Source organism: Quercus robur, chromosome 5, assembly GCF_932294415.1.
Source record: "Quercus robur chromosome 5, dhQueRobu3.1, whole genome shotgun sequence".
In the NCBI taxonomy this organism is placed as follows: domain Eukaryota; kingdom Viridiplantae; phylum Streptophyta; class Magnoliopsida; order Fagales; family Fagaceae; genus Quercus; species Quercus robur.
The window spans coordinates 46,698,769-46,724,409 of NC_065538.1; the positions used below are offsets into that span (position 1 = coordinate 46,698,769).

A 25,641-nucleotide genomic window follows, 5' to 3' on the forward strand; every position below is an offset into this window, starting at 1 on the left:
GCTCTAGACTTAACCTATAGCCGCATTTTAAAAACCCAACTATAGGTTAGCTATAGCCTCGTTTTTTGAACGTGGCAATAGGCCCTATCCAAAAAATCGTGACTAAAACCACTTATAAACGCAGCTATAGACCTAACCTATAGTCGCTTTTTAAGAACACAGCTATAGGTTAAGTCTATAGCCACGTTTTTGTAAATGTGGCTAAAAAAAACACGACTATAGCTTGCGTTTTTTGTAGTGCGTTGTACAATAGTGAGATGTCTTTAAGAATATGTACATGTGTTTGGTGGAGTTGAGCATTATTAGTCCTTCCGTTAATTGTTGTTAGTCTCCTTGCCTCTAATGTTGTTATGGGTTGTGGCTCACACGGCCAAGTGGTTGCATATATATGGGTGGTGATGCATTGTTGGGTTGCATTGGTGTTGGTGTTGATGTTGTTGTTGTTGGAGCATGCTAGCCAGGTTTGGGAGGTGGCGCTGCATTGGCATGGGGTGACAATTACCAAGTAATTGTGGCTGGGGCTAATTTTGTGCATGTGCTGGATTTTTAAACAATGTATCCAAGGGGGCAATTACCCATGTTATGGCAGTAAACATAGAAACAGTTACTTGGCTAAGTAATTGCTCACGCCAATTTTTTCATGCAATTTAAAAACCTATTCTGTTGGGGATGTCAGCAATAAGTGTTTATGGGAAAAATTTGTGTAAGTGTTGGGCAAAGAAAAACAAGGTTACTTTCTGTAGGATCATAGTATCTTTGTGTGGGTTATAGTCTAGGTGGTTGGATTTTAAACTAAGGCAGATTTTGTATGACGTAAAGCCTTGGCGTTCCTTTGTACTTTGAGATAAAGTAATAAAAGGTTGGAAGTTTTTCCATTTGTGTTGTGTATTTGCTCTGCTTGCATTATGTGCTTGTTTAATTAATTCACAAAAATTGGTTTGGTGTTCCTTGTGTGCGAGTGGTGGCTATTGGCTGAGACTAAATGGGCTACCTAGTGTCATCACAAGGTAGAAAATTTGAAGCTAAAATCTGCCTGTGACTCCTGGATATGTAGCTCAGTTTTCTTTCTTCTTCTTCTTCTTTTTTTTTTTTTTTTTTTTTTTTTTTTTTTTTTTTTATGTAGCTCATTTTTCTTTATCAAAAAAAAGCCACTAAAATAAACAGTTGTTAGATCTAAAATCTTCTTTTATTACATTTGAATTTTATTTATCTCACTTAATTTTTTTTTCATTAATTTTTATCTACTTTCCTCTGCAACCAAATGTAGGATTTGATTGCTTTGTTTCACATCTACCCAAGCTTCACGCATTTGTAAATGGTGCTGCTATTTTGAAATAAGAAAATAATAGGAGGATCAAACCTTTGATTGTTGTTGTTGTTGTAGACGAAATGAATATATACTACAAAAAAATTTGTGCTTAATTACATAAAAAATTTCACTATCATCTCTGGTTGGACTTAATTCTCCCACTAAACTTATCTTTTTAAGTATATCACATTTGGCATTATGGAAACAAAGGCATAGTGGATTATCTTATGAATAATAATTGCCAAAATAAAATTTTAATGACTTATCAAAGTTGAAAGCTATATGCGTGTGTGCTTTTGGGGTCTCTCTCTCCCTCTCTCTCTTTAATTTAAGCATTTCTTTCCAATAGGTTTTGATATGGGGAATGTTAGAAATACTGAATGAATCCCAAGTATGGTTTTTAGATAATACATCAAGTTCCTCTTTCATTGCAATTTACCATAAAGGATCAGTGGAGGCCTTACGATAGGTGTGAGGCTCGTGCAATGTAGCAAGGGCAGTATAACAATAATAGTCAAGTAAATATGCAGGAATGGACCTTACCTGAGTTGAGTGACAAGGTGAAATGTCTTATGCAAGATCTTCAGGCGGAGCAGGAGTAGGGGATCCAAGCTCAGGGTTGGGTGGCTCATCTTTGACCTGTTCATCTTCCACTTGTTCATTAGAGGGTGATCTAGAAGAGGCATAAAAAATATCTGGTGGTTAGATAAAGAAGTCTATAGGAGGATCAGGAGTAACTATAGAAGGAATATATGGCTCATCTGAAAAAAAGATCTAAGACAGAGGAGGTAGATATTGAGGCACGAAAGTGAGAAAACTCGACAAAGGAGCGATGTTCCTAAAAGACACCATTGCAGGAGATACAAAGACAATGAGAGATAGAATCATAACACCGATACCCCTTTTTAGTTTCGCCATAGTTAAGAAAACAACAAAGTCTAGACCAAGGCTTAAGTTTGTTATGCTCATACGGTTGAAGAAGAACAAAATAGGTAGAACCAAAGGAGTGAAGGTGGTGATAGTCTGGAGGTGACCCAAAAGGCGCTCATATGGAGTTTGATTTTGGATGACAAGACTAGGAATACGATTAATAGTATGAACAGCATGAAGAGCAGTTTTGCCCTAAAAAGGAGCAAGAACTTTGGCAGAGATAAGGAGAGCACGAACAGTGTCAAGAATATGAAAAAGTTTTCGTTCGGCTCTACCTTTTTCTGAAAGGTACCTGGACAAGTTAGTTGATGAATAGTGCCATAGGAATGCAAAATAGCTTGGAAAGCATATTGAGTGTATTCAAGAGCATTATCATATTGAAAAATTTTGATTCGTTCGGAAAATTGAGTTTCAACCATTTTTGCAAAATTAGAATATACTTGCAATAATGGAGAACGATGTTTCATATGAAAAATCTAGCTATAGAGGGAATAATCATCAATAAAGACAACAAAATAATGAGATCCACCAATACCAGAGACAAAGGAAGACCCCAAAATATCAGAATGAATTAGGTTAAAGATATCAGTAGACATTGATTCATTAGTATTGAAAGGCAAAACTGGTTATTTCCTAATTGATACGAAACACAATCAAAATTTTCTGTAGATATTGAACCTAACAAACCTCTAGAAGCCAAGTGTTGTACCCAAGAGGAAGATGCGTGACCAAGTCGAGCATGTCAAAGTGCAAGGGAAGGAATAGAAGAAACTACAACAGCTGCAACAACAATAGCAACGAAAACTAGAGCAATAGGTGGAAGATGAAGGTTGTTCATGGGAAACATATGCCCAACTCTGGGATCGGTCCCAAGCTCTTGTCTTGTCCTCGAATCTTGCATAATACACCTAGAATAATTGAAGGTAATGTGATAACCCAACTCAGTTAATTGTCCCATAAAAAATAAATTGTAAGAAAGGTTAGGAACATTAAAGACTCCAGGAACCGAGAGGTTGGAGGTCAAGATGGAACCTATATTATGACCAAACATTGTGGAACCATTAGCCATGCGAATATTAAGAGGGAGTGATATAGGTTCAAGTTGAGAAAATAAGGATGAGTGAGGTGTCATGTAATTGCATCAAGTAGAATCCATAAGCCAAGAGGAAGGAGACATACTAGATAGAACTGAGAGAGAAGAGGAATAAGATGCATTACCAACCATACAAATGGTATTAACAATGATGTTTTGAAGGTTGACTGTGGAAATGGTGATAGTGGATCCAGAAGACTTGGACTGTGCAGAGATGAGAGCCATTGGCTGGATACTCTCAATGTTAGCAACAATAACAGCAACTAATTTGTTGTAATGATAGCAAGTCTCAATATTATGGCCAAGACATTTGCAAAAATTGCAAAAACGTTTGTTGGATTATCGGCAATGATTGTTGTAATAAAACGAAGACTTATCCTTATTCTTCATTTAGAAGCAAAATATGCAAAAATGGACTCTACGCGAAAAACTAGATAATGAGCACTTGGATTGCAAAAAGTTAACTCTAAAAAGTCAATGGTCAAAGTCAAAGTCAACAACTAGTGTCAAAGTCAACAGTCCACAGTCAACGGCACAAGTCAACGAGTCAATGGCTATGACGTCAGCAGCTGATTGGGTGATGATGTGGCGAATGACGCAGTTAGGACTAATGTGGCAAGGTGACGTGGTAGAGTGACATCACAGATGACGTCAGCAAGCAGCAAGGCAGCGCTTGTAGCACGTAAGGCGCGTAGATGATGTTATAGAATATTCAAGCGGCGCATGAGAGCGCCTGAGCCGTTCGATGAGGCCAATTCTTTTTCGACGATGTAGATCGGAGAAAGACGATTCCAATAGTGGGGGCGGCGACAAGATCGAAGCAAAACTGATGGCGCGTGGAAGAATTTGACGAAATTTTGACCGGCATGTGGTGGCGCGTGAATGGTCAGATGATGATGATTCTGGCGGCGTTGTGTAGAGGGGTTGAAAATCTACACAAAGATATGTCTTATGTCTTAATTGGAGGTCTGATGTGAAAGATCAACGGAGGCAATGATCTTGGTGGTGGAGATTGAGCTTCTGGTGGTGGAGATTCAACCTTAAGTACCTCTGACGGTAGTGGAGCAATCAGGAGAGGAAACCAAAAAGGTTTACTAACTGAAGAAGTCGAGGCAGGGGAAAATACCAACAAAAACAAGATTGCAAGACACAAGAAAGTTAAAGTAGTGGCTTTGATACCATTTTAGAAATACTGAATGAATAGTATTGTATTTCACAAGTAATAAAATATACAAGAGTACCTTTATATAAGAGGCAGAATGTGTAGTACAAGTATGTGTATAGTACAAGTAAACAAGGTGGGCCTAAAGCCCACAACCTATTACACATTAACAGGGAAGACCCGTTAGAAACTAGTTTGGTCTTGGTCTTCCACTATTGAAGCAGGTCGTGTGTGTTATATGATGTATAAATGTTGCTATTTCACTTTAAAAAATACCATGTCACTTAAAAATGCAATCTAATTACTTTGTTATGATTAAATGAGAAAATGATTACAAATTTAACCAACTATTGAATTCATTAGGTACCCACATGTTTTTTTCTTCTACATTGAGCCTTCTTTATTCTTTTTATGGGAGGGAGGGACCCAAACAAAAAATATAGCTCATAGGTCCAGTTCGGGGAAAGGCAAAGGCCCGTTCAAGCACCAATCAAAGCTCGACACGTAAACGAAGTCCGAGGAAGTCGAACATGAAGCTGACGCTAGTTCGGGCTAAATATGCAAGCAGAGGTCTAAGGACGGAATACGGGTGGACCCATTGTCCAGGAGCTCGAGGAAAGATAGCACCTCGAGGTGCCTTAGCTGTCTGTTTACACCCACAAGCAAGACACCATGAAAGACATCAGAGATGTGCAAATGAAGAAGAGATGAGATATTTATAGAAAGTAAGGGTGTCAAATGGGTGGGTTTGGGGTGGACATAATTGGGATGGGTATATAAAACTCATTCACCCATTAAAACCCATTTAACTAATTGCTTCTAACCCAAATCTAACGCAACCCAATTATAATGGGTAAACCCCAATCTACCCAATTACCCAATTATCAAAATTACCAAAATACCCCTAAATTGAAAATGACCAAAGTACCAAAATATTTTAGTTTGCATTTTTTAAATGACACATCAACATTTTAATTTTTAAAAAAAGCCATGTCAAAAAATAAAAAATAAAATTATGAATTTATAATTTTTAAAAATTTAATTAAATTAATTTTTTAAATCTTAAAATCAAATATTTGTATCTGGGTTAAGACTTGAGAGAGAGAGAGAGAGAGAGAGAGAGAGAGAGAGAGAGAGAGAGAGAGAGAGAGAGAGAGAGAGAGAGGCTGAGATGCGGCTGGCGATGATCAGGTGGTTCAACTTTGGCTTCAAATTCTCTTCGAGTGGTTCGGCTTTGGCTTGAAGATCATCACTGATGCCGAAATCTTCATCCATCAGAGGAGGTAGGTTCAGATCAAATGGCTAGACCCTTGTTGCTACGGCAATCATCGGATGCAACAGGGTTCATGATCTTGACCCTTGTGACCGGATTTGAAACAACCCTGGGCTCACTAAAATGCTTTAGGTCGAGGTTTTTTTCTAGGATCAGAGCTCGAAGAAGGCATAGATGCACCATGGAGATTAAGGGTTCAAAGGAGGAGGAAGCGGTGGTGAAGGAGGTTTATGGTGGTTGTGGTGGTGCCAGTGAGCGTGGGGTTTTGGGAGATTGGGTTTGAGTTCATGTGGTTTATAGAGAACGAGAGGAGCGAGTGTTTGATTTGATTTGGGAGTGGGATCAGTGGCCTTGTGTTGCCATTTGATTTTGCACATCTAAGATTGAGGTTGATGAGGAAATTAAGGAATAGGAATTTGATCATGTGAAATTTAAGGGTTTGCTGGAGATGGATTGGTTACTGTGTTTATGGGTTTATTTCTTGGGTTGATTTATGGTTTGGTTTGGTTTCTTTTTTCTTGTTTTATTGGATTTGATGGAGATTAAACTTTCTCAGAGACCAAACAATGCAAAGTGGTGATAGAAAGAAAGAAAAAAGATTGAAATTTGAAAATTACCAAGTGGGCTTTTTGAGGAGATGAAGATTTGAGAGAAATGACAAAGATTTGAGGAATCTCCGAAGCTTTGAAGTTGCTGAAGTTGTTGGGTTTTCGACTAAAACGTGATTGGAGGCCGAGAAAATGACGGAAAATGAAAACCCTCGTGAAACACTGAAACGTTTGAGGGTTGGATTTTTTTATTTTTTTATTTTATGTGAAGGGCTAGGTTGAATTTGGGTATATTGTTTTTGGGTTAAATGGGCTTCAATGGGTTTTAGTTAAAACCCAATAATCACTGGGTCTAATTGGGTTGATGCCTATTTAACCCAACTAATAATTTGGTAGGTTTGGGTTCAATTAGAGTGGTTGGGTTTGGGTGGGCAAATGGGTTTAGACTTACTTTGCCACCCCTAATAGAAAGTAATCATCACCTCCACATTCAATACTCTGCACCTACTGAGCTGGCTATATTTATGAGAAAAAGACACTTGAATAGTGATTCCACAGCTCACATCACTCTCTACCACCTCCAGAAGGGTCCTGATGGGACAAGCATCCAAATTATTCGCCTGAGATGTACATGTGGAGGACTGAGATGCAATAGAAAAGACTATATAAGGAAAGGAACCCCTCTAGAAAGTGGGACTTTTTTGGGAAGTAGAAACTTGAAAAGTAAGAATTAAATGTAAAATTATAGAGAAATAAGCTTTGACTGTTTATGAACAATCAATCCTCGAATGAGACCAAGGAAGTGTTTATACCGAATTTGTGCTTCATCTGTTCATATTAAAAGCCTTATTCTTTTAAAAATCAAGCTTGGATCTTACTTGGCATTGCAATTGACACGAAAATCCCACTCTCTTACAAATTAATTGTGTTGGGCTTGAAATACTTAAAATACTGGGAACCACTATTCTAAGTGGGTCTGGGCCATTTCCTGAGTCTCTACCCTTTTTATTTATTTATTTTATATTATATATATATATATATATATATATATATATATATATATATATATATATATTAGTTTTAAACACTTCTTCAACAAAATACTATGAGGTTGATTATCGTTGTGCAATGAAGCAAACATCGAGTGAGTCAAGTGAGATACATTCCAAATAATAGAAAGACATAATACTACTACCTCAAATCATAGAGAGGTTGGGTGTGAATATGCCAAAAGTTTATTAATTATGCATATAAATGAAGTAAAATAGTGTAAAAGATGCACCAAATGGCCATCAAGTACACCTTGTATGCCTTCTATGTCATTAGCCCGTTGCCTAGTATTTGTACTATTATTTAAGGGGTTTTCTCTGTTTGGACTCCTATATTTTAATGCTTAAAGTATTATCAAATTCATCTACTTAGGAGGTTTAAATAGTATAGTTACACATGTAAAATTACTAATTTAGAAACTCCTAAATTTTAGCAAAATTAAAAATAATTTTTTTTTTCCTAATTGCCTCCTTTTTCCCTCTCACTCTCTCTCACAAGAAATTGTTTTATTTTTTTAAACTCCTAAATTTTAGTTAAATAAATAAAAGAAAAAACAAATTTTCCTTTTTCTCTCACTATCTCTCATGTTATTTTATTTTTTATTTTTGATAAACTTTCTCACTCACGTTAGACATTTAGGAAAACAGTCATCTAAATTCAAAACTCAAAACTCCATCTCCAAATCCACTACTACAATTATTGGTTTAGTAAAAAAGTTATTGTCTTCCCTGGGCTCCTCTGAAGTCTGAAGCCTAGAGAAAGTAGAAGTCCTAAACTTGTGTCCATCTACAAGCTTGAAACCTCTCCAGTTTAGACAGGTAGAGGATTTTTCCATTCTTATTCTTCCTTTCTTTTCTTGTCATTCCCTAATCTCAATAGTAAAGATACCCTTTGAATACCTTTTGGCTTACACCCTGTTTTTCTCCCATGGAATTTGAAATGAAGGAAATGTGTAAGCGATTTAGGTTGTCGGTAAAGGAAGGGGGCGAGATGCTAATTAAATCTAAAAGGAGGTTACTTACTCTCAAAAGCGAGCCCAATTCAGTCTATTAGTGAAACTCCAGATCAACAAAGATTACAATAAAGAAGCATTCATAGCTACATTACGTCAACTTTGGCGCTGCTCACATGGGGTTTCTATTAATGATGTTGGAAATAACTTATATCTAGCCATCTTTGAGAAGGAAAGCAATTTGGAAGAAATTATTGCCAAGAGTCCATGGTCTTTTGATAAACACCTCATTTTACTGAAGCGTTTCCATGGGGATATAAGTCCTTGTGATGTAAAGTTCAAGCATGCTTCATTCTAGATCCGTGCTTTTAATGTTCCAATAAGGAGCATGAATAAAGAAGTGGGAGGTAGAATAGCAAAGGAAATTGGTGAACTGGTAACAGTGGACGTTCCTCGAAATGGTTTGGCATGGGACCTTTCCTTCGCATTCGTGTGAATATGGATATAACAAAACCACTAATGCATGGAAAGATAATGTGGATCGAAGGATTGGAGGCTGGATGGATTTATTTCCAATATGAGAGGCTTCCAATATTCTGTTATAGGTGTGGTATTCTCGGTCACAATGATCGTGAGTGCCCCCAAAGACAAGTGGGTCGACTTTGTTTGGAGGCCAAAATGGGTAACTAAGCATAATTTTTCAACTATCTAGTTAGTAATTTCAGTTTCCAAACTATATTATTTACTAGCATTTTGAGTCTTTGAAACTCGATTTTGGCCTATAAATCGAGTCTTAAAGACTCGATTTTTATGGTCTGATGTGACATTTTTCCCACGTGGTGACCACTTGGAAATCGAGCCTTTAAGGCTCGATTTATAAACAAAAAATTTTAAAAGAAATTTGAAGTCTCATGTACCAGCCGAAATACCCAAAAACAAATTTCAGAAATCCCAGAAACACAACAATCCCAATCTTAGAGACTCAGATCAAAGGGAGAGAGAGCTCACCTCACCAGCGCATGGCCTGGGTTCCCACGACGGCCTGGGTCACGCGCGGCCTGGGCTCGCGCCAGGCCTGGTCGCGCGTAGTGGCCTGGGTTCTCCTCTAGGTTCTTCTTTGATGTTCTTCTCTAATGAGTTCGGCCTGGATTCTTCTCTGATGAGTTTTTCTCTGATGGGTCGCGTGCGGCTTGGGTTTTTTTTTTTCCTCTGGGTTCTTCTTTGGTATTCTAGTTTTTATAAGGGTTATAAATCGAGTCTTAGACACTTGATTTTCATGTTGTCGCCATGTGGAAAAAATGCCACATCAGACATAATTAGGCCATGAAAATCGAGTCTTTGAGACTTGATTTATAGGCCAAAATCAAGTTTCAAAGACTCAAGATGCTAGTAAATAATATAGTTTGGAAACTGAAACTACTAACTAGATAGTTGAAAAATTATGCTTAGTTACCCATTTTGGCCTTGTTTGGAAGAGGATGAATTACAATATGGTCATTGGTTGAGAGTGGTGGCTCCAAGAAAGCAAAGTCAAGGCAATACTCAACACAACCATCAATCTCACTCACATGCACTGATTCCTGATGACCAAGCCCCTGAACTAGATGTGGATGACACTATCTACTATTTGGAACCTACTTCCCTTGCATCGGAGCTGAGTCTGTTGGAACCTAATGGGAATTCCTCTACAGCTGAACTCTTAATGGATTCCCAACGTTCGCAGAATAGGGGCGATAGTTGTGGACCAAGCAGAGAAACTGCATTTTCAGTGGATAACACAATACTCAATTCGAATGTGGGGGAACCCAATTTGAATTCAAAAAATGATACAGCGCCAGAAGGATCTGTGAAGTTGAACGGGATACAAGAGAATAAGGGTGAGGTTGTGCAACAATGTGATACGGGAAAGAAGCAGCTGGACGAAGTTTTAAATTTGAATGATGATGGGGTTCGGGTTTTGACCAATAACAAGATAAGTACTGGGATGGATTTCACGGAAAAAGATGTCGACAATATGGAGGCAGAAGATTGTGAGGTAATTGTAGTTGATAATGATCAAAGACCAAAATTTTCGGCTGGAATAAATAAACAATCTCTTGAGGAATTATTTGTTAGAAAAAGTCTGAGAAAGTGGAAAAAGCATCTTCGCGGGTCTAATGAAGCGGCTATTCCACAACCATCTGAAAACTCACAAATTTCTAATAAAAGATCATCTGTACATTATGATAGTGTTGATGGTGAAGATCAAACTCTTGTAAAAAAGAGAGTTGTGGAAGTGTGTGTTGCCTCAGCTCAATGCTCCATAGTTGAGGTTGGTCTTTAGCCATTCCAACTAAGATGAAAATTCTTAAACTTTTAGAGACCTTCACTGTTTGGTGAAGGAGGAAGGTTCAAAGAATTTTATTTCTCGAAAAAAAAAGAAAAAAGAAAAAAGAAAAAAAGAAAAAAGAAAGAAAAAGAACTTGGTCTGTGTGATGTTGAAAAGTTTGAAGCTTGCTTGGGAAGGTCTAGCTTTGCTTTGGATGGAGGACAACACTTCACTGATGCGCTTTGGCATGCTATATTACTTATCTATGGAATTGTTTGGATGGAGTGGTACACTACCGTATTGCACTACAGCTTGAAGTCTTTATTTAATTTATTTTCATTTAGTTCCTTTTTGTGACTTTTTAATAGAGCTACTCTAGTTTCTTGTTAGTGTTGCACAAGAGAAAGAGAAGGCTATTGTTTGAATTGAGCAATGCCCCTTTTTTCTCTTCCCAATTCTATACCTTGATTATGAATAAAGTCTACTATCATTTCCTCTCAAAAAAAAAAAAAAAAAAAATCCACTACTACAATTATACAAACTTTTTTCCCCTTTGTTCTTCATCCTACATGTCTCTCCATCTTTAATTACCATTTTCTCTTTCTTCTTCGAATTCTAAAAAAAAAAAAAAAATCCTACACATTTGTTCCCATAATCCCACTAATTTCAAAAGAAGGCAATTACTCAAAACTCAACTAGGAAGGTATGAACATACCATTTGTTTATAATAAAATTCATTATATTGCTTTCTCTTTCTCTTTATCTCGCTTTCTCTAATTGTTCCAACAAAAGAGAGCCTGATCGCATGCGCAAAATGCATGTGATGTGGCTAGTGTGTACACACACACATATATATCTTTTCAAGTTACTCTACTAAATATATATTTTTATTGGGTGCGAGTTTTAATAAATTCATTGTTAAATTAGATTTTTTTTTTCCTTATCCTTTACATGCTTAAAATATTTCAAAATAATTTGAAATCAATAATTATGTTATAGATCAAATGTCTAAATTTTAAGTTTTTAAAATTAAAATTCTGTTTAAAAGATGGATTTTTAAATCAAATAATAAATAATATTCGATTGACACAAAACTTAGCATGCAAATTAAGAACATGAAGAACATATAATCCAACAATGATAATTCTGAAAGATTAATTTATTAAAAAATTATTAGATGATATAATTTTGCTTAAAGTTATACCAAGCCGCAGAATGTAATAGCCCAACCAATATTTATGAATTCAATACTTAAATTTCAACTTCTATTTGATACAATAAAAGGAAAATAAAAAATAAAAAATTCAGCGTATAATTTCAACAGTTATTGCAAATTTTGATAACTCAATTCTTAGTTTCCATAACTCATAACTCAAAAATGGTGGGACCCATAGCAAAAAGGTTGTTTGGCAAACGATAACTCTGTTTCCATTACTCAATTCTCCGATTTTTAAGTTATGAGTTATGGAAACTGAAAACATATTTTGACTGTTTTCAGTTTCCATAACTCATAACTCAATGACATTTCCGTAAATAAACACACATAGAGGGACCCATAGCCGCAACTTTTGACCACCTTTTGACTTTTTTTTTTTTTTTTTTTCACTTGTTCGGTCTTCAGTTCTGGTTTTTTTTTTTTTTTTTTAGCTTTGGTGAGTTTGGGTACTGAAAGAAAGAAAAAAAAAAAAAAAGTTGCATCGGCTGACAGGTATGGCCCACAAATAGTGTGAAAAATATTGAGTGATGGAAATTGGGTGATGATGGTAAACGGATGTGAAAAATTGAGTGATGAGTGATGAGTTATGAGTGATGGAAATTGAGTGATAGAAATTGATCCAAAAAGTGAAGCCAAACAGCCCTAAACAGCCCCTTATTGTTTCATTTCAAGAACTAAAATTACACCTGGACTAAACTTTTCAGCCCAAAACGTTGATGCAGGGGTTGATTGATACAAAACCGGGCCAGCTATTGTTTTGAGACCCGCTCCCATTCAAACCGGGCCCATAACCCGGCCTCGCCCCTTTTTCCTTTCCAAACGAACTCGCTCAGAGCAGAATTCAAAAAGAGAGTAGCAGCAGGCAGCAGCGAGCAGCAAGCAAGAACCGAAACGACGGCGTAGTAGCAAGAAAACACAAAAAACACAGAAAACGACAATGTCGCATTTCTGGAAGCCCGGCACCGAGAAGCCTCGCATGGTCGACGACGAAGAAGGTGGAGTTCTGTTCTTGTCCACCGTTGCCTCTTCCTCTTCCTCTTCGGGATTCGGCTATGGAAGCATGGAAAAGCAGAGGCAGAGGCTTCCCGTGTATAAATACCGCACCGCGATTCTGTATTTGGTTGAAACTCACGCCACTTCTATTATCGTTGGCGAGACTGGCAGTGGCAAAACCACTCAGATTCCTCAGGTTCACTTTCTTTTTTTCCCTTTGCTTATTTTTATAGTAACAGTGAATTCAATATGTTGATGGTTATTTTTTGGTGAGAAATTGGCAGTACCTTAAAGAAGCAGGTTGGGCTGATGGTGGGCGTGTTATTGCTTGCACTCAACCTAGGCGTTTGGCTGTCCAGGTTATTTACTTGTTGATTATTGTGGTTTTGTTTCTGTTTTATAAGATTGATTATTCAATTATCTGAAAAGTACTTGATTTTATTGAAGAATGATGGTGTAATTTTAGAAGTAGTGTCTGTTAGGAAATGGTAAATTCAAATTATGGGTAAAATACTATTTTGGTCTCTAAATTTTAAACTTTAATTAAGTTCTTTGTTCATCCTTAAACTTTGTAAAGAATTTTTTTCAATAGTACAGGAATGAAAAAAGATATTTTTTAAATGTTTAAGTACAGAAATAAAATATTTTTAATAGTTTAGAGACGAAAAATAAACTTCTTAAAGTTTAGGGTTGAGCAACGAACTTTTGGTAAAGTTTAGGGACTAAAATTGTTTTTACCTTTGAATCATTTAGTCAAAATTTTGGCACTTTACTCACATGTGGGGCTCAAACTCTACCTTAATAAGTGGGTCCCAATATATGGCATTTTTAACTTTTTATATGGGAATTATAGTAGAGACATGGTTCGAACTGATGGTCCATTTGGATTGAGGGGGAGTAGAGTAGATTTGGCCCAAAATTAGTCTATTTTTAGCCAACTGTACTCTACTCTCCTCCACTCCTCATCTTTCTCCTTTCAATCCAAACGGACCCTAAGGATCACATGCTTTTATACCATGATAGATTGTTAGTTATGGTAAGAGCTTAAACTTTTCAGAATTGGTGTATTTAATAATTTAACCTATATTATTTACACCAAACAATCAAAATGAGAAATGAGAAAGGATCTTCATCAATGAAACTTCAAAAAAAAAAACTTCTTTTCAGTGAGGTCCTTCTTGCATTGCATCATGACAATAATCAAATCGTAGCATCTATTGGTCAAACTATCTATATTGTTTATGCATGATAATGTTATGCCTAATTAAGGAGTGCAGTTGGAATAGTGTGTATGTGCATCATGACATACTAGTTCATTGGCTGAGCAGGGGAGGGAGTATGGGTATGCTACTATTTCTATTGTGCTATAGCAACCTTTAATCTTTTTGCTTCATCTGGTGGGAGATAAAAAGGTAACTTTGATAGGATAAATAGGATAGGATAGGATGCATGATGCCTAATGCATGATTCTCAACAGAAGTCCTCAAGAAGGAGAGCGTATCTTCATAAATGTGCAGAAATTCAAGGAAAGCTTATTCTTTGCAATTAAGTTCGGACTTTCTAGTTTGAACATTTAACATCAGTATTACCATATGAGAGGGTGTTTGCTTATAAATATTTGCTATATTGCTTCATAGTCAGTTGCTGCAAGGGTGGCTGAAGAGATGGGGATCAAGCTTGGAGAGGAAGTTGGCTACACAATTCGATTTGAAGATCTTACAAATACAGTGAGACCTTTCTACTTTCTTTTCAAGCTCTCACTAAATCTTTTATAGGATAATCTTCTGTTGTGATAAGAGCATAATCTACATCAGAATGCTGTATCTTGCACATATCATATGATTTTTAGAAAATTTCTGGTGTTTTAAACTAGAATTTGTGCAACAGCTTTTGTTGTTTTTTAGTTCCTTGTCATGACTGCTGAGAATTTCCATGGTTTGGCAGCACAGAATACAACCATGATCAAGTTTCTAACAGATGGGGTGTTACTGAGGGAAATGATGGATGATCCTCTTTTGACCAAGTATAGGTATTGAGTACACTTCTAGAAATTTTTATTATTCTCCTTCATGTTTTCAGCCCATCTTTAAACTCAATCTACTTATGTTCCCTTGTTCCTTATGTATTGGTTCTGTAAAAAAAATTTGGTTCTTAAGATTAACTTATGTTGGTCAGTTTTAGCTGGTCTGCAAACGCTCATACATGTGCATTAAGATTTTACATGCAAAAACCAACTACTAAAATTAGCGATGAAAAAAAATTATTTGATTGATTGTCGCTTGCACTTGCTTGTTAGTCCAGAAAGTAACAATAATTTATTAGTTTACTTTTTCCTTTTTGTGACCAATTCTAACTAATCTATTGAGGATCCATAGCTGACCCCATAAATTTGGGATTAAGGCTAGTTGTTGTTGTATACTATGTTCAGCAAAACTATAATTGTCTGTCTTTTTAATAACTGTTGTTATAAATGTTGTTGTATTATTTATAATCATATTATTTCCGTAATATTTTCCCCTTCAATTTCTCTACTGTTTCAGTGTCATAATGGTTGATGAGGCTCATGAAAGGTCCATTTCAACTGACATATTACTTGGTCTACTAAAAAAGGTACCACAAGAAATTTTGAAAACTAAAAACTGTAAAATTCCCCCCCCCCCCCCCCCCCCCCACATTTTTTTTCTTGAGTTTATAACCTTTTTGTACATTTTATTATTACTTACTTCCAGATTCAACGCCGTCGACCTGAGCTGCGCCTGATTATTTCCTCTGCTACAATTGAAGCAAAATCAATGTCTGCTTTCTTCCAAGCCAGGTTTTCTTCTAAGACTTAGAGTGAAGTTAGATTCTGCACTGGCTTGCTTTGGTTTCTGTTGCCATGGTTCTGGTTTACAACAAATATTCCAGTTAACTAGGTGGAATTTTAATTTCTTGTCCAATCCACCCCAAAGAAAATCCCTTAGAATATTCTTTCAATCTTCTTGCCACACCTACAGATAGTGGGAATAGAGATAAAAAAAAGTTGGGCTAGATAGTGAACTTTTGATAAGAGTGAGTCTCCTCCTTTTTGATGAGTGCTATTTCTTCCAGCCAGCCAGTTGACTATGTTTTCTCTCTATAATGGGATCCTAGGTTTGTCTTGCCTTGAAGTGAGCTCCAAAAGGCATATCCAAGTATTACATAGGAAGGGATGAAACATGACATCCAAGATCACTTGTAAACTCATCAACGCTTAGAACTTCTCTAATTGGCACAAGTTCAGATATTCTCAAACTAATCCTTTTCTATAATTTTCCATATTTTCCTTTCCAATTAAAATTTTTTTTCTACAACTCATTTTTACGAACTAGGGCAGGTTCCACTCATTTTATGTTTTAGTAGAATCCAAATATGCAGGTTTTTTTTATTTTTTTATTTTTTATTTATTTTTTATTTTTAAATTCTAATGTTAAGATCATATTTAGTGCCAATTTATTTATTAATCCCCTTAAAAAATTAAGTAATTAATACCCTAGAGTCAATGATCTAACCTTAAAATCCAAAAGTCCATCAAAGTATGATATTTTACACAATCAAATGAATCAATTGACTTAAATGCTTCTAATCTTGTAAAATCCCTAATTTCTAAAACCCTAGACTATAGAAATTTTAAGAAATTAGAGTGATTAGGAAGAAATTCGTGCCTTTGAGACACTTCAATGATCTTGGCTACAAAGATTCAACCTTTACTCTTCTACCCTTGTAACTCATAAGAAAGACCCTCTCTAGAGTACTCTATGAGTGTACACCCATTTTGATGAGTTTGGTAACTTACAGGGGTAATTAACTATATTTTTCTAAAAGAAAATAGATATTATTATTTTTTGATAGTTAAGAAATTTTTTCTGAAAAAAAGACTACTTCATGTACAACGGACATGAAGAATCATAAAGAATTACAATAAGAAAAAATTGTATAAAAAAATGTGGGGGCTCTATGAACAACACTATGGAATTACTATTCAGAAAACCCCATGTGCGAGACCAATAATATAAGGAACTAGTGAAGGTTGCTAACAACTGAACCCTTGTACTTTTCACATCTTTGTAAGTGTGTTGATTGCATTCCATCCATATAGTTCACATCAAACATAATAGAACAAGGTACAAAATATTTGGTGAATGATTACAAAATCAATTCCTCCATTTAAACATAAGGTCGATGACCTTTTTCAATAAAACCCTTTTGTTTTTTGATTAGTAAGTAAATTTTACTAATCAAAAAAAGAAACAAAAACCTGTTCTTAGGCAGTGTACTAGAAATGTATCAAGATTACAAAATATTATAAGAATCCAAAAAATCTAGTAAACTAGAGAAGGGATGACCATTCAAAGTAGCCCACTCATATAAAGTGTAAAGGGGTCCTATTTAGTACTATAGATTTTTAGAGTACCTAGATAACTTTTGAGTTCTTGTTAACCTTTTTTGTATTTTTATTTTTTCCCTGCTTGGGTTTTTCCTTTGTGTACTTCCTGTGTGCTAGGGTTGTGCCCCTTTTGCACTTTTCTTTAATGGATATTATTACTTATAAAAAAAGTTCCTGTGAGCTATAAGATTCTTTTTATTGTATTTTATTGGCTCTTGGCTTGTACAAAAAGTTATTAAGTGAAAGTAAAAGTATGCTAGTTGTTACTGCCAAAGCGTGCTTCCTATTGTTATTTTTCATATGCTTTCATTAATACATGTTATCACCTTCATCATATTCTTGTATAGGTTCATATTTTTTTGTTCCAAAATTATCTTGATTTTCCTTTTTTTGTTGCCTCAACTTAGGTTGACCAACAGTAATTGTTTTCCTTAGTATGTGGCCAACAAACATATTGTCTTTTTTGACTATCTGAATTGAAAAAAATTATTATTATTATTTTTCTGTAACTAGCAAAAGGCGTCGAGGATTAGAAGGTGAGGAGCTTGGACCAAGGATGGAACCTGCGATCCTATCAGTTGAGGTATACTGTACTGCCATTTTATCTCTCTCTCTCTGCCCACCCTCCTTCCTGGTTTTTCTAATTTGGAATGGCAATTCATTTAATCATTATTTTTGTTACAGAACTACAGTAGTTTTCTTCAGGTAACATTATGATTTCTTATGGATATAAAATTGATATATCATTGTAATCTGCTTAACTTTTAGGGTAGAGGGTTTAATGTACAAATTCATTTTGCTGAGGAGCCTGTTTCGGACTATGTTCAGGGTGTTGTTTCAACAGTATTATCAATTCATAATCAGGTACTCATAATTTTCTTAAGATCTCTCTCTCTCTCTCTCTCTCTCTCTTTCTCTCTCTCTCTTTAGTCCCTTTCTCTCTCTATCTTGCTATCTTTATATTTTGGATTGGTAAGTCACACATGCACCCAGTGAGTCTTGAACCTAAAATCTCACTTATGCCTGTTTTTATTGGGGAGGAAGTGCAAATTTTAGCTAGAGCTTATTAGCTTTAAGGATTTCTAGTACACTTGCTGCATACTAGAGTGTCCCTTTCAAAAAAAAAAAAAAAAAAAAAAAGGAAGGAAAAAAAGCAGAAAAAGTACATGTTCCAATTTAGATGTCTAACCAGCTCTCTTTCCTTCTTAAAGATCCTTGATTCTTTGCATTTGCTAGTTTTTCCTCCTCTGGTGCCTTAGGTGCGCCCTTCGTGTAAGCTTCATGTCCTTTGGTGGTGCTGCCTTGGAATGATTCCAAATAAATTCCTAACTGAAATTGTATGGTGTAACCCCTTGCTACTTCATACACTAAGTTGTAGCATCGATTTGATCTACCATTACATCACATATGCAGCAGATCTACATTGAATCTGTGCTAGTGACATATGCTTAGGGTGATGCTCCTACAGCAAGGAACTACATAAGAAAGGTCATAACTAAACTGTAAACTGGAGGAACCAAATTGTTTTCTCCCCACAATGCATTAATCTTTAATTTTACAAATGAACTGTACTGTGGATTGACTTCCTTACCAAGGATTCATAAGTCCTCTGAACTTTTTTATTTATTTATTATTATTTTTATTGAATGAATTGTAAATTGATGTACCATGTTATATTCCCTGAAAGCTTGTTTCTTCTTTATTGACCATAGTTATTTATCGGTGTCCATGTCCATGTGTTTCCCAGCTGCGACTATACATAGAACCTTGTAGGCAATGGTTTCATTTTTTTTTTTTTTTGGTGGAAGTTACTAATAAAAAAATTATTGTGAAAGTTGATGAGATGCTGCGTTTTTTTTTTTTTCTTCCTAGTTGAGGATTGCCTTCTTAATATGCGTAGAGTGGTATATTGTTTCATGAATATTTATCGTCTAAATTGTATTTGTTGCTTTTAGGAACCCATGGGTGATATTCTGGTATTTCTTACTGGTCGAGATGATATTGATACTGCTGTCAAGTTGCTTAATGAGGAAGCTCAAAGCAATGGAAAGAAATCTTCAGGTTCGAATGACAAAGCAGTTATGTCTAGACTTTGTAGTTTCTACATGTATACATCCTAAAGTAGTTGTAATTTGCTGAAATACACACACAAGCTATATTTATAATGTGTACATGTTTGTGTCTATATGCAATCATGCGGCCATGTGTATGTGTGTGTGTCTGTATGTTGTGATTTATTAGATGCTCCATGATTTGTAGATGGTTCTGTATTTATTAAATACAATTGAGGTTTTGTGTCATAATATTGTAACTGATCCACATCCTCTGTTGGTATTGTCCATTTATTATTATTATTTTGCTTCCTCACTCTTCCTTTGATTGGTATTCACATGATCATATTACAATACATGATACCATGGTTCATGAACCACCGGAATTGACTTGTATTAACAAAGAACAGGGGAGCTTGCTCTTTGCACTGCTTCACTGCTTTAAGTTTGATTTTATTGAGTTGGCAGTATTACATGTTTATCTTGTAGATTAGTATTTAAGATTATATTCTATTAGACATAACCAAAATCATTATGAAAAGTTTTGTTGGACATTATCATGAGTCAATCTACCTTTTCAGGATTAATTGTTTTGCCTTTGTACTCGGGACTCTCACGTGCGGAGCAGGTTAGTAATATATCAATATGGTATCTGGGTGCAATAAACTGATTTCTATGGAGTCTTTGTTTGTCAAATTTCTGATTCACTGACTATCTTTTTGCTTTCCATAAGGAGTTGATTTTTACTCCAACTCCTAGAGGGAAAAGGAAAGTAGTGATATCAACAAATATAGCAGAGACATCGTTAACTTTGGAGGTAACATCTCTGCCCTCTAGAGCAGTTTTTGTTGGATGTGATTAGTTAAAAGCAACCAGGAAGTGCATTGTCATCCAACCTTATGCTTCTATTATGTGCAGGGAATTGTGTATGTTGTTGATAGTGGGTTCTCAAAACAGCGATTCTACAATCCGGTAACGAATTTGTTGTTGGAATGTTTAAATTTATGTAGTTGTACTTGTATGATTAGTTCTCATACTCGCATCATATCTTGAATGTTTCACCTTGCAAAATTGTTTCTTGTAAATGTATCAATCTTGCCAACTCCACTTGTGTCTATGATTGAGTGTTGTATTTTTTTCTCACAACCAATTCCAGGCTTGGACAAAGGAGTGTTGCATTAGGTTGATGAGCAGCGTAAAATTGTCACTTTTCATGATTGGATCCTATATAGATATGTGTTAGGGTGTCCCCTATTAGGAATGTGTTGCATTAGATTCCCATATGTAATGACATGTGGGTTAGGGTTAACTAGGGTGTTACCTGTAAGCGACACACTACATAGGCACTTGGGTGTACTGAGAAATGGGCAAGGTTCCCTTACATTGGTGAATGCTTTTGGATAGACAAGTTAATCCAGGAGAATAGGATTTGTATAAACACTTGGAATATAGGATATTTAATAGGGAAATTAATGGAAATAGTAGATACTATAATTAGGAGGAGAATAAATATGGTGTGCTTGCAAGAAATTAAGTGGATAGGGGATTAATATAAAGGAATTGAACATACATATATAAATTATGGTCTTCAAGAAAAGATAAAAATAGGTATGGAGTAGAGATAATCATGGATAAAATTCCTTAAGAAGTTGTTGAGATTAGGAGGATAAGAGAGAATTTTTTTAATAAAACTTATCCTAGGAGAAGAAACAATTAACATAGTGCATATGCTTCTCAAATAGGGTTGGAAGAAGCCATTAAGCAAAAGTTTTGGAAGGACAGAGATGAACTGATTCAAGGGGTACCAAATGGGGAAGTGTTTTTATTGGAGGAGACTTGAATGGTCATGTTGGAAAAGATAGTAGTGATTTTAAAAGAATGAGTTAGGAGATGCTATTTTTGACTTTGCAATGGCATACGATCCGATATTGGTAAATACTTGGTTCAAGAAGATTCACACTTAATTCCTCCTTTAAAAGTGGGACAAACGTTGGCCAAATAGATTTTCATCGTTACTTGAAAAGTTGATCGTAGATATTACAAAGATTGCAAGACTAGAAGAGAGCATAACCCATAACCAATCAACATAGGTTGGTGGGACTAGATATTTGTATTAGAAGATGTTGGAAAATAAGAGAAATTTGACATGGAAATCCAAGATTTAAATGGTGGGGTTTGAATGAAGAGAAACAAGTTATTTTTAAAGATAGAATGATCAAAGAAGGTAAGTAGGGCCTAGATGAAGCTCTTGAAAAGATGTGGAATGAAATCAAAGGTTTTATTAAAAGAGTGGCTAAGGAAGTATTTGGAGAATTGAAAGGACAAGGAGTACCAACTAAGGCCTAAGGAGATTTGGTGGTGGAATGAGGATGTGCAAGTAACCCTTAAATTAATGAGAGAGTTATAGAAGCTTGCCTAGATGTAGAGACAATGCCACATATAAAAGTATAAAGTGGACTGGGTTGCAGTGTTAGGCTTTCGTTTTTTTTTTTCAATTCATCTTTTTATGGACTTTTGTACTTTACGCATTTGATTTGTATTGTCCTTGATGTACTTCCTGTATACTTAGGTGACACCCTTCTTTTTTTAATTATTTTTTATTACTTATATAATTTTTTTTTTTATAAAGTGTTGCAGATGGAAGCAATAAAGGCTATTCGGGAGGCTAGATTTTACGCTTATGATGAGATGTATATCAAGTTTGGGGATGATGGATTGAGAAAAGAATATTTATAAACTTGCTATGACAGGGGAAATGAGAACAAGAAACTTGGAGTTTATCAAGTTGCATTAAGGATGAAGATCAAAAGAGTGTTAGTAAAGAAATATGGAAGAGTTGATATGATTTTTAATGGATTTTATACAAGAAATTCAATTGAGGATGGTAAACATAGGTTTGTTAAAAAAATTAGTATGATCAAAATAAATGACACATTGAGGAGATTGAAAACGGGAAAAACTGTACTCCTTGAATTTTGGAAGTGTTTAGGTGATGAGTATAGGATTGTTAAAAAAGCTTGTCAATAAGATCTTAAGTGTTAACAAAGTGCCTAGTTAGTGGAGGAAAGATAATTTTATACCTATATACAAGAACAAACAACATCAAAAATATACAAATTGTCGTGGAATTTAGCTTATGAGTCGCACTATGAAACTTTGAGAAATGGTGATTGCAATTGAATCTAGTCAAAGAAAAGGTACAACAATATTGGATAATCAATTTGGTTTTATACTTGGGTTACCATGGAAGCAATGAGATCTCCATATAGTTCTTATTGACCAAGTGAAAGTGTATGATAAAGCACTTTAAAGGTTTTGTGACAGGTTTTAGAAAAGAATAGAGTTTCTCTAAAGTATATTAAGGGTAAGGATATTTATTTGACTGAGTTGTAACTAATGGGAGAACAAGTGAAAGAATCACAAGTGGGTTTCCTATCACAATAGGTTTGCATCAAAGACCCCACTTTAAGTCCATATTTCTTTGTGTTGGTTATGGATGAACTTATTATATACATTCAAGAATCAAGATGAAGTCTCTTGGTGTATGTTTTTTTGTAGATGATACAGTCTTAGTGGATAAAACTAGATGCAGAGTCAATGTAAAGTTGGAAGTATGGAGGGATGCTTTAGAATCTAAAGGTTTTAGGTTAAGTAGGTCTAAAACAGAGTACATAAAGTGTAAGTCTAGTAAAAGGAGAAATAAAGAATTCAAGATGAATGGGTTGTAAAACTTGATAGCTAAGAGATACCAAAGAAGGGGGAGTAGCTTGAGATGGTTTGGTTATGTGCAAAGGAGATCGATTAATGCATGAGTGAGGAAGAATGGTTTGATTCAAGTCAAGGGATCGAAAAGAGATAGAAGACCTAAAATAACGTTAGTAGTAGTAGAAAAGGACATGTTAATTAAGGAAGTTACAACAATTATGATTTTGGAACTGAGAGAATGATGGAAAAAAATAAACGTGGTTGATATTGATTAGTTTATAGAGAATCCATTGCTGGTCCCAAAAGTTTTAATAATAAGGCTTTGTTTTTGTAACATGTCCTATAGCTTTGGAGCTATGGAATATGGTGTCCCGCTATTTGGCCTCCATTGGGTTATGCCAATGACAGTCATTGAAATGTTTGCGGCTTGGCAGGGGTCTTTCGGGATGCATAGAAATATTTCTTTTTGGAAGGCTGTGCCACATTGCATTATGTGGTGTCTTTGGCAAGAACGGAATTCCAGAAGTTTTGACGGATGTGAACAGAATATCCTAGAAATTAAAGTCTTCTTCTGTCCGTATTTTTTTGGATTGGAGTGCTGGTTTTCTCTCTTACACTTGTTTGATCATTGTATTTTGAATTGATTGTACTTCTCTTTTAGCACACCACCGGTGTACTAGGTTTTTTTTTTTTTGGTAATAAAATTTTTCATTGCTTATTAAAAAAAAAGTGTTTTTTTTTTTTACTGGGGGATTATAGTGTGGATGATTGGTCTTGGTTTAGAATGAAGTAAATCATCTTTAGGTTGGGATAATTTAACTTTTTTGAATTATTTATAGAAACATGCTACACTATAATTTTATATCATATTTTTTCCCATTTGCATGTAAAAATTTTATTGTAATTATGATTGATTCAAATGGCATCTAAAATCATTCTATGTCTGTCTACTCTTTCTTATCATTGAATCTTTTTTTTTTTGGTTTACTTTGCTGCAGATTTCAGATATTGAGAATCTGGTAGTGGCACCTATATCCAAGGCATCTGCTAGACAAAGGGCGGGTAGAGCTGGACGAGTTCGACCTGGGAAGTGTTACAGGTACCTATCTTCAAGGCAATATTTTACCTTGTTATGCTTCAGTTTTGCAGTTAGGAATTCCTAAAGCATGTGACCACTCAATGCACTTGCACCAAGAAAAGTACCATTACCTTTGCTACACATGTACCTTCAACTAACATTATTGAGACAATGACATGCTTTTATATGAAGAAACATTATAATAAGTTAATCTTATGCATTAGGTACAATTGTGTTAATGGGAAATGACTCAAAAAGGCCATTTTAGTTAGAGGCAACTTGGTTTGTGGAATCTGTGATTCCCATAAAAGTTCACATTCTCTAAATCTTGGATCATCAAAATCAGTTTCCTGAAAATGTAACATGCCCATGTTTGGTTCACTAGTCGAATTCCTGTCAGGTTCTTTGGAATGTAACATTCTTGTGTTTTGTTAGATCTAAACTTTTCTAGGATGATAACAGCTTTTGCCCTAGACTTTCAAAAATACCCTTGTTTACTATTTAGTATAACAATATGATCTTGCGTTCTAGGCTTTATTTTGGCCCAAGCCTGAAACCATCTCCCTCTTTCTGCTCTGGCTTAACAACAGTCATGTATGTGGGCTAACTATAGTTGTCGGCTGTGTCTTTTGGGGGGGTGGGTGTGCTGGGCTGTTAGTGGTACTATAGAGCTTCCACCAGCACAATTAACAAGAAATGGTCTGAATTGGGACAACCTGAATGCATGAAATGGGCAGTTTTGGAATTATTGAAAATAAGAAGTTCATTTTAGTTTCTGAACATTCTTCCCACCATTTTTTGAAGAGGAATTTTTAATTAACAAGGTTTGAATGTGGTGATGAGATTTCTACGTTTTGTGGAAGTGTGATACCCATGAAAATGTTACATTTCGAAAAAGTACAGTTTAATCTGGGAGCCATACATGAGAATCTGATCAGATTCCCAGAAAGAAATGGGATTCCACTAACCAAATGGATTGTAAAGGTTTAGCTTGTAGAAACTTTCAAAACACTCTTAATATATTTGTAATGATATGGGTATACTCTTATTTTTAGGTTTACATTATTATAAACTGAGCACAGTCATGCTCTGTTTCAATTTATTGGTTCACAAGTTCCAAAATCTTCAGAATTTGATTATAACTGCCAATTTTCATAAGCAATTTATTTTATTAGAGTGTACACTGCTGATTCAAGCTAATTTTCCTTGTAATCTTATATGCCTATCATTTACTACCTTTTTATGATTTAATCTTTTGTGCCCATGTTTTTGTGCATTCTGCCTAAGTTTCAAAGGTTGCTATTTGAACTTATAGAGATGATATGCAGTTATTTGATACATAGTTACATCTTGATCTTTACTACTGTGGCTGCAACCAGGTTATATACTGAAGAGTATTTTGTCAATGAAATGTCTGCTGAGGGTATTCCAGAGATGCAAAGATCAAACCTTGTTTCGTGTGTGATTCAGGTATGCAGTTTAATTGCAATAAGTTCTATAAGTCATAGTGTGCAACTGTGTATCCTCTCCTTCCCCCCCCCCCCCCCCCCCCCCCCCCTTTTTTTTTT

The 25,641-nt window shown here is 35.4% G+C and overlaps 1 protein-coding gene across 5 annotated transcripts in view; it reads left to right on the top strand.

Moving 5' to 3' along the window:
• Positions 1 to 25,641, top strand: part of LOC126726123 (probable pre-mRNA-splicing factor ATP-dependent RNA helicase DEAH9) — a 36,039-nt gene that overhangs the window by 2,245 nt on the left and 8,153 nt on the right. For 2 of the 5 annotated variants that reach the window (XM_050431241.1, XM_050431243.1), the window contains exons 1-14: positions 12,685 to 13,030; positions 13,119 to 13,193; positions 14,472 to 14,561; positions 14,784 to 14,863; positions 15,375 to 15,444; positions 15,564 to 15,649; positions 17,753 to 17,822; positions 18,008 to 18,103; positions 19,195 to 19,300; positions 19,872 to 19,918; positions 20,024 to 20,107; positions 20,209 to 20,262; positions 23,994 to 24,094; positions 25,453 to 25,543. In XM_050431241.1, coding sequence (XP_050287198.1) covers positions 12,779 to 13,030; positions 13,119 to 13,193; positions 14,472 to 14,561; positions 14,784 to 14,863; positions 15,375 to 15,444; positions 15,564 to 15,649; positions 17,753 to 17,822; positions 18,008 to 18,103; positions 19,195 to 19,300; positions 19,872 to 19,918; positions 20,024 to 20,107; positions 20,209 to 20,262; positions 23,994 to 24,094; positions 25,453 to 25,543 — 1,302 coding nt within the window. In that variant the 5' untranslated portion in view covers positions 12,685 to 12,778. Of the gene's footprint in view, positions 1 to 12,683; positions 13,031 to 13,118; positions 13,194 to 14,471; positions 14,562 to 14,783; positions 14,864 to 15,374; positions 15,445 to 15,563; positions 15,650 to 17,752; positions 17,823 to 18,007; positions 18,104 to 19,194; positions 19,301 to 19,871; positions 19,919 to 20,023; positions 20,108 to 20,208; positions 20,263 to 23,993; positions 24,095 to 25,452; positions 25,544 to 25,641 lie in introns of those variants that run through there. The other 3 variants (XM_050431244.1, XM_050431242.1, XM_050431245.1) reach the window with 3 other exon arrangements.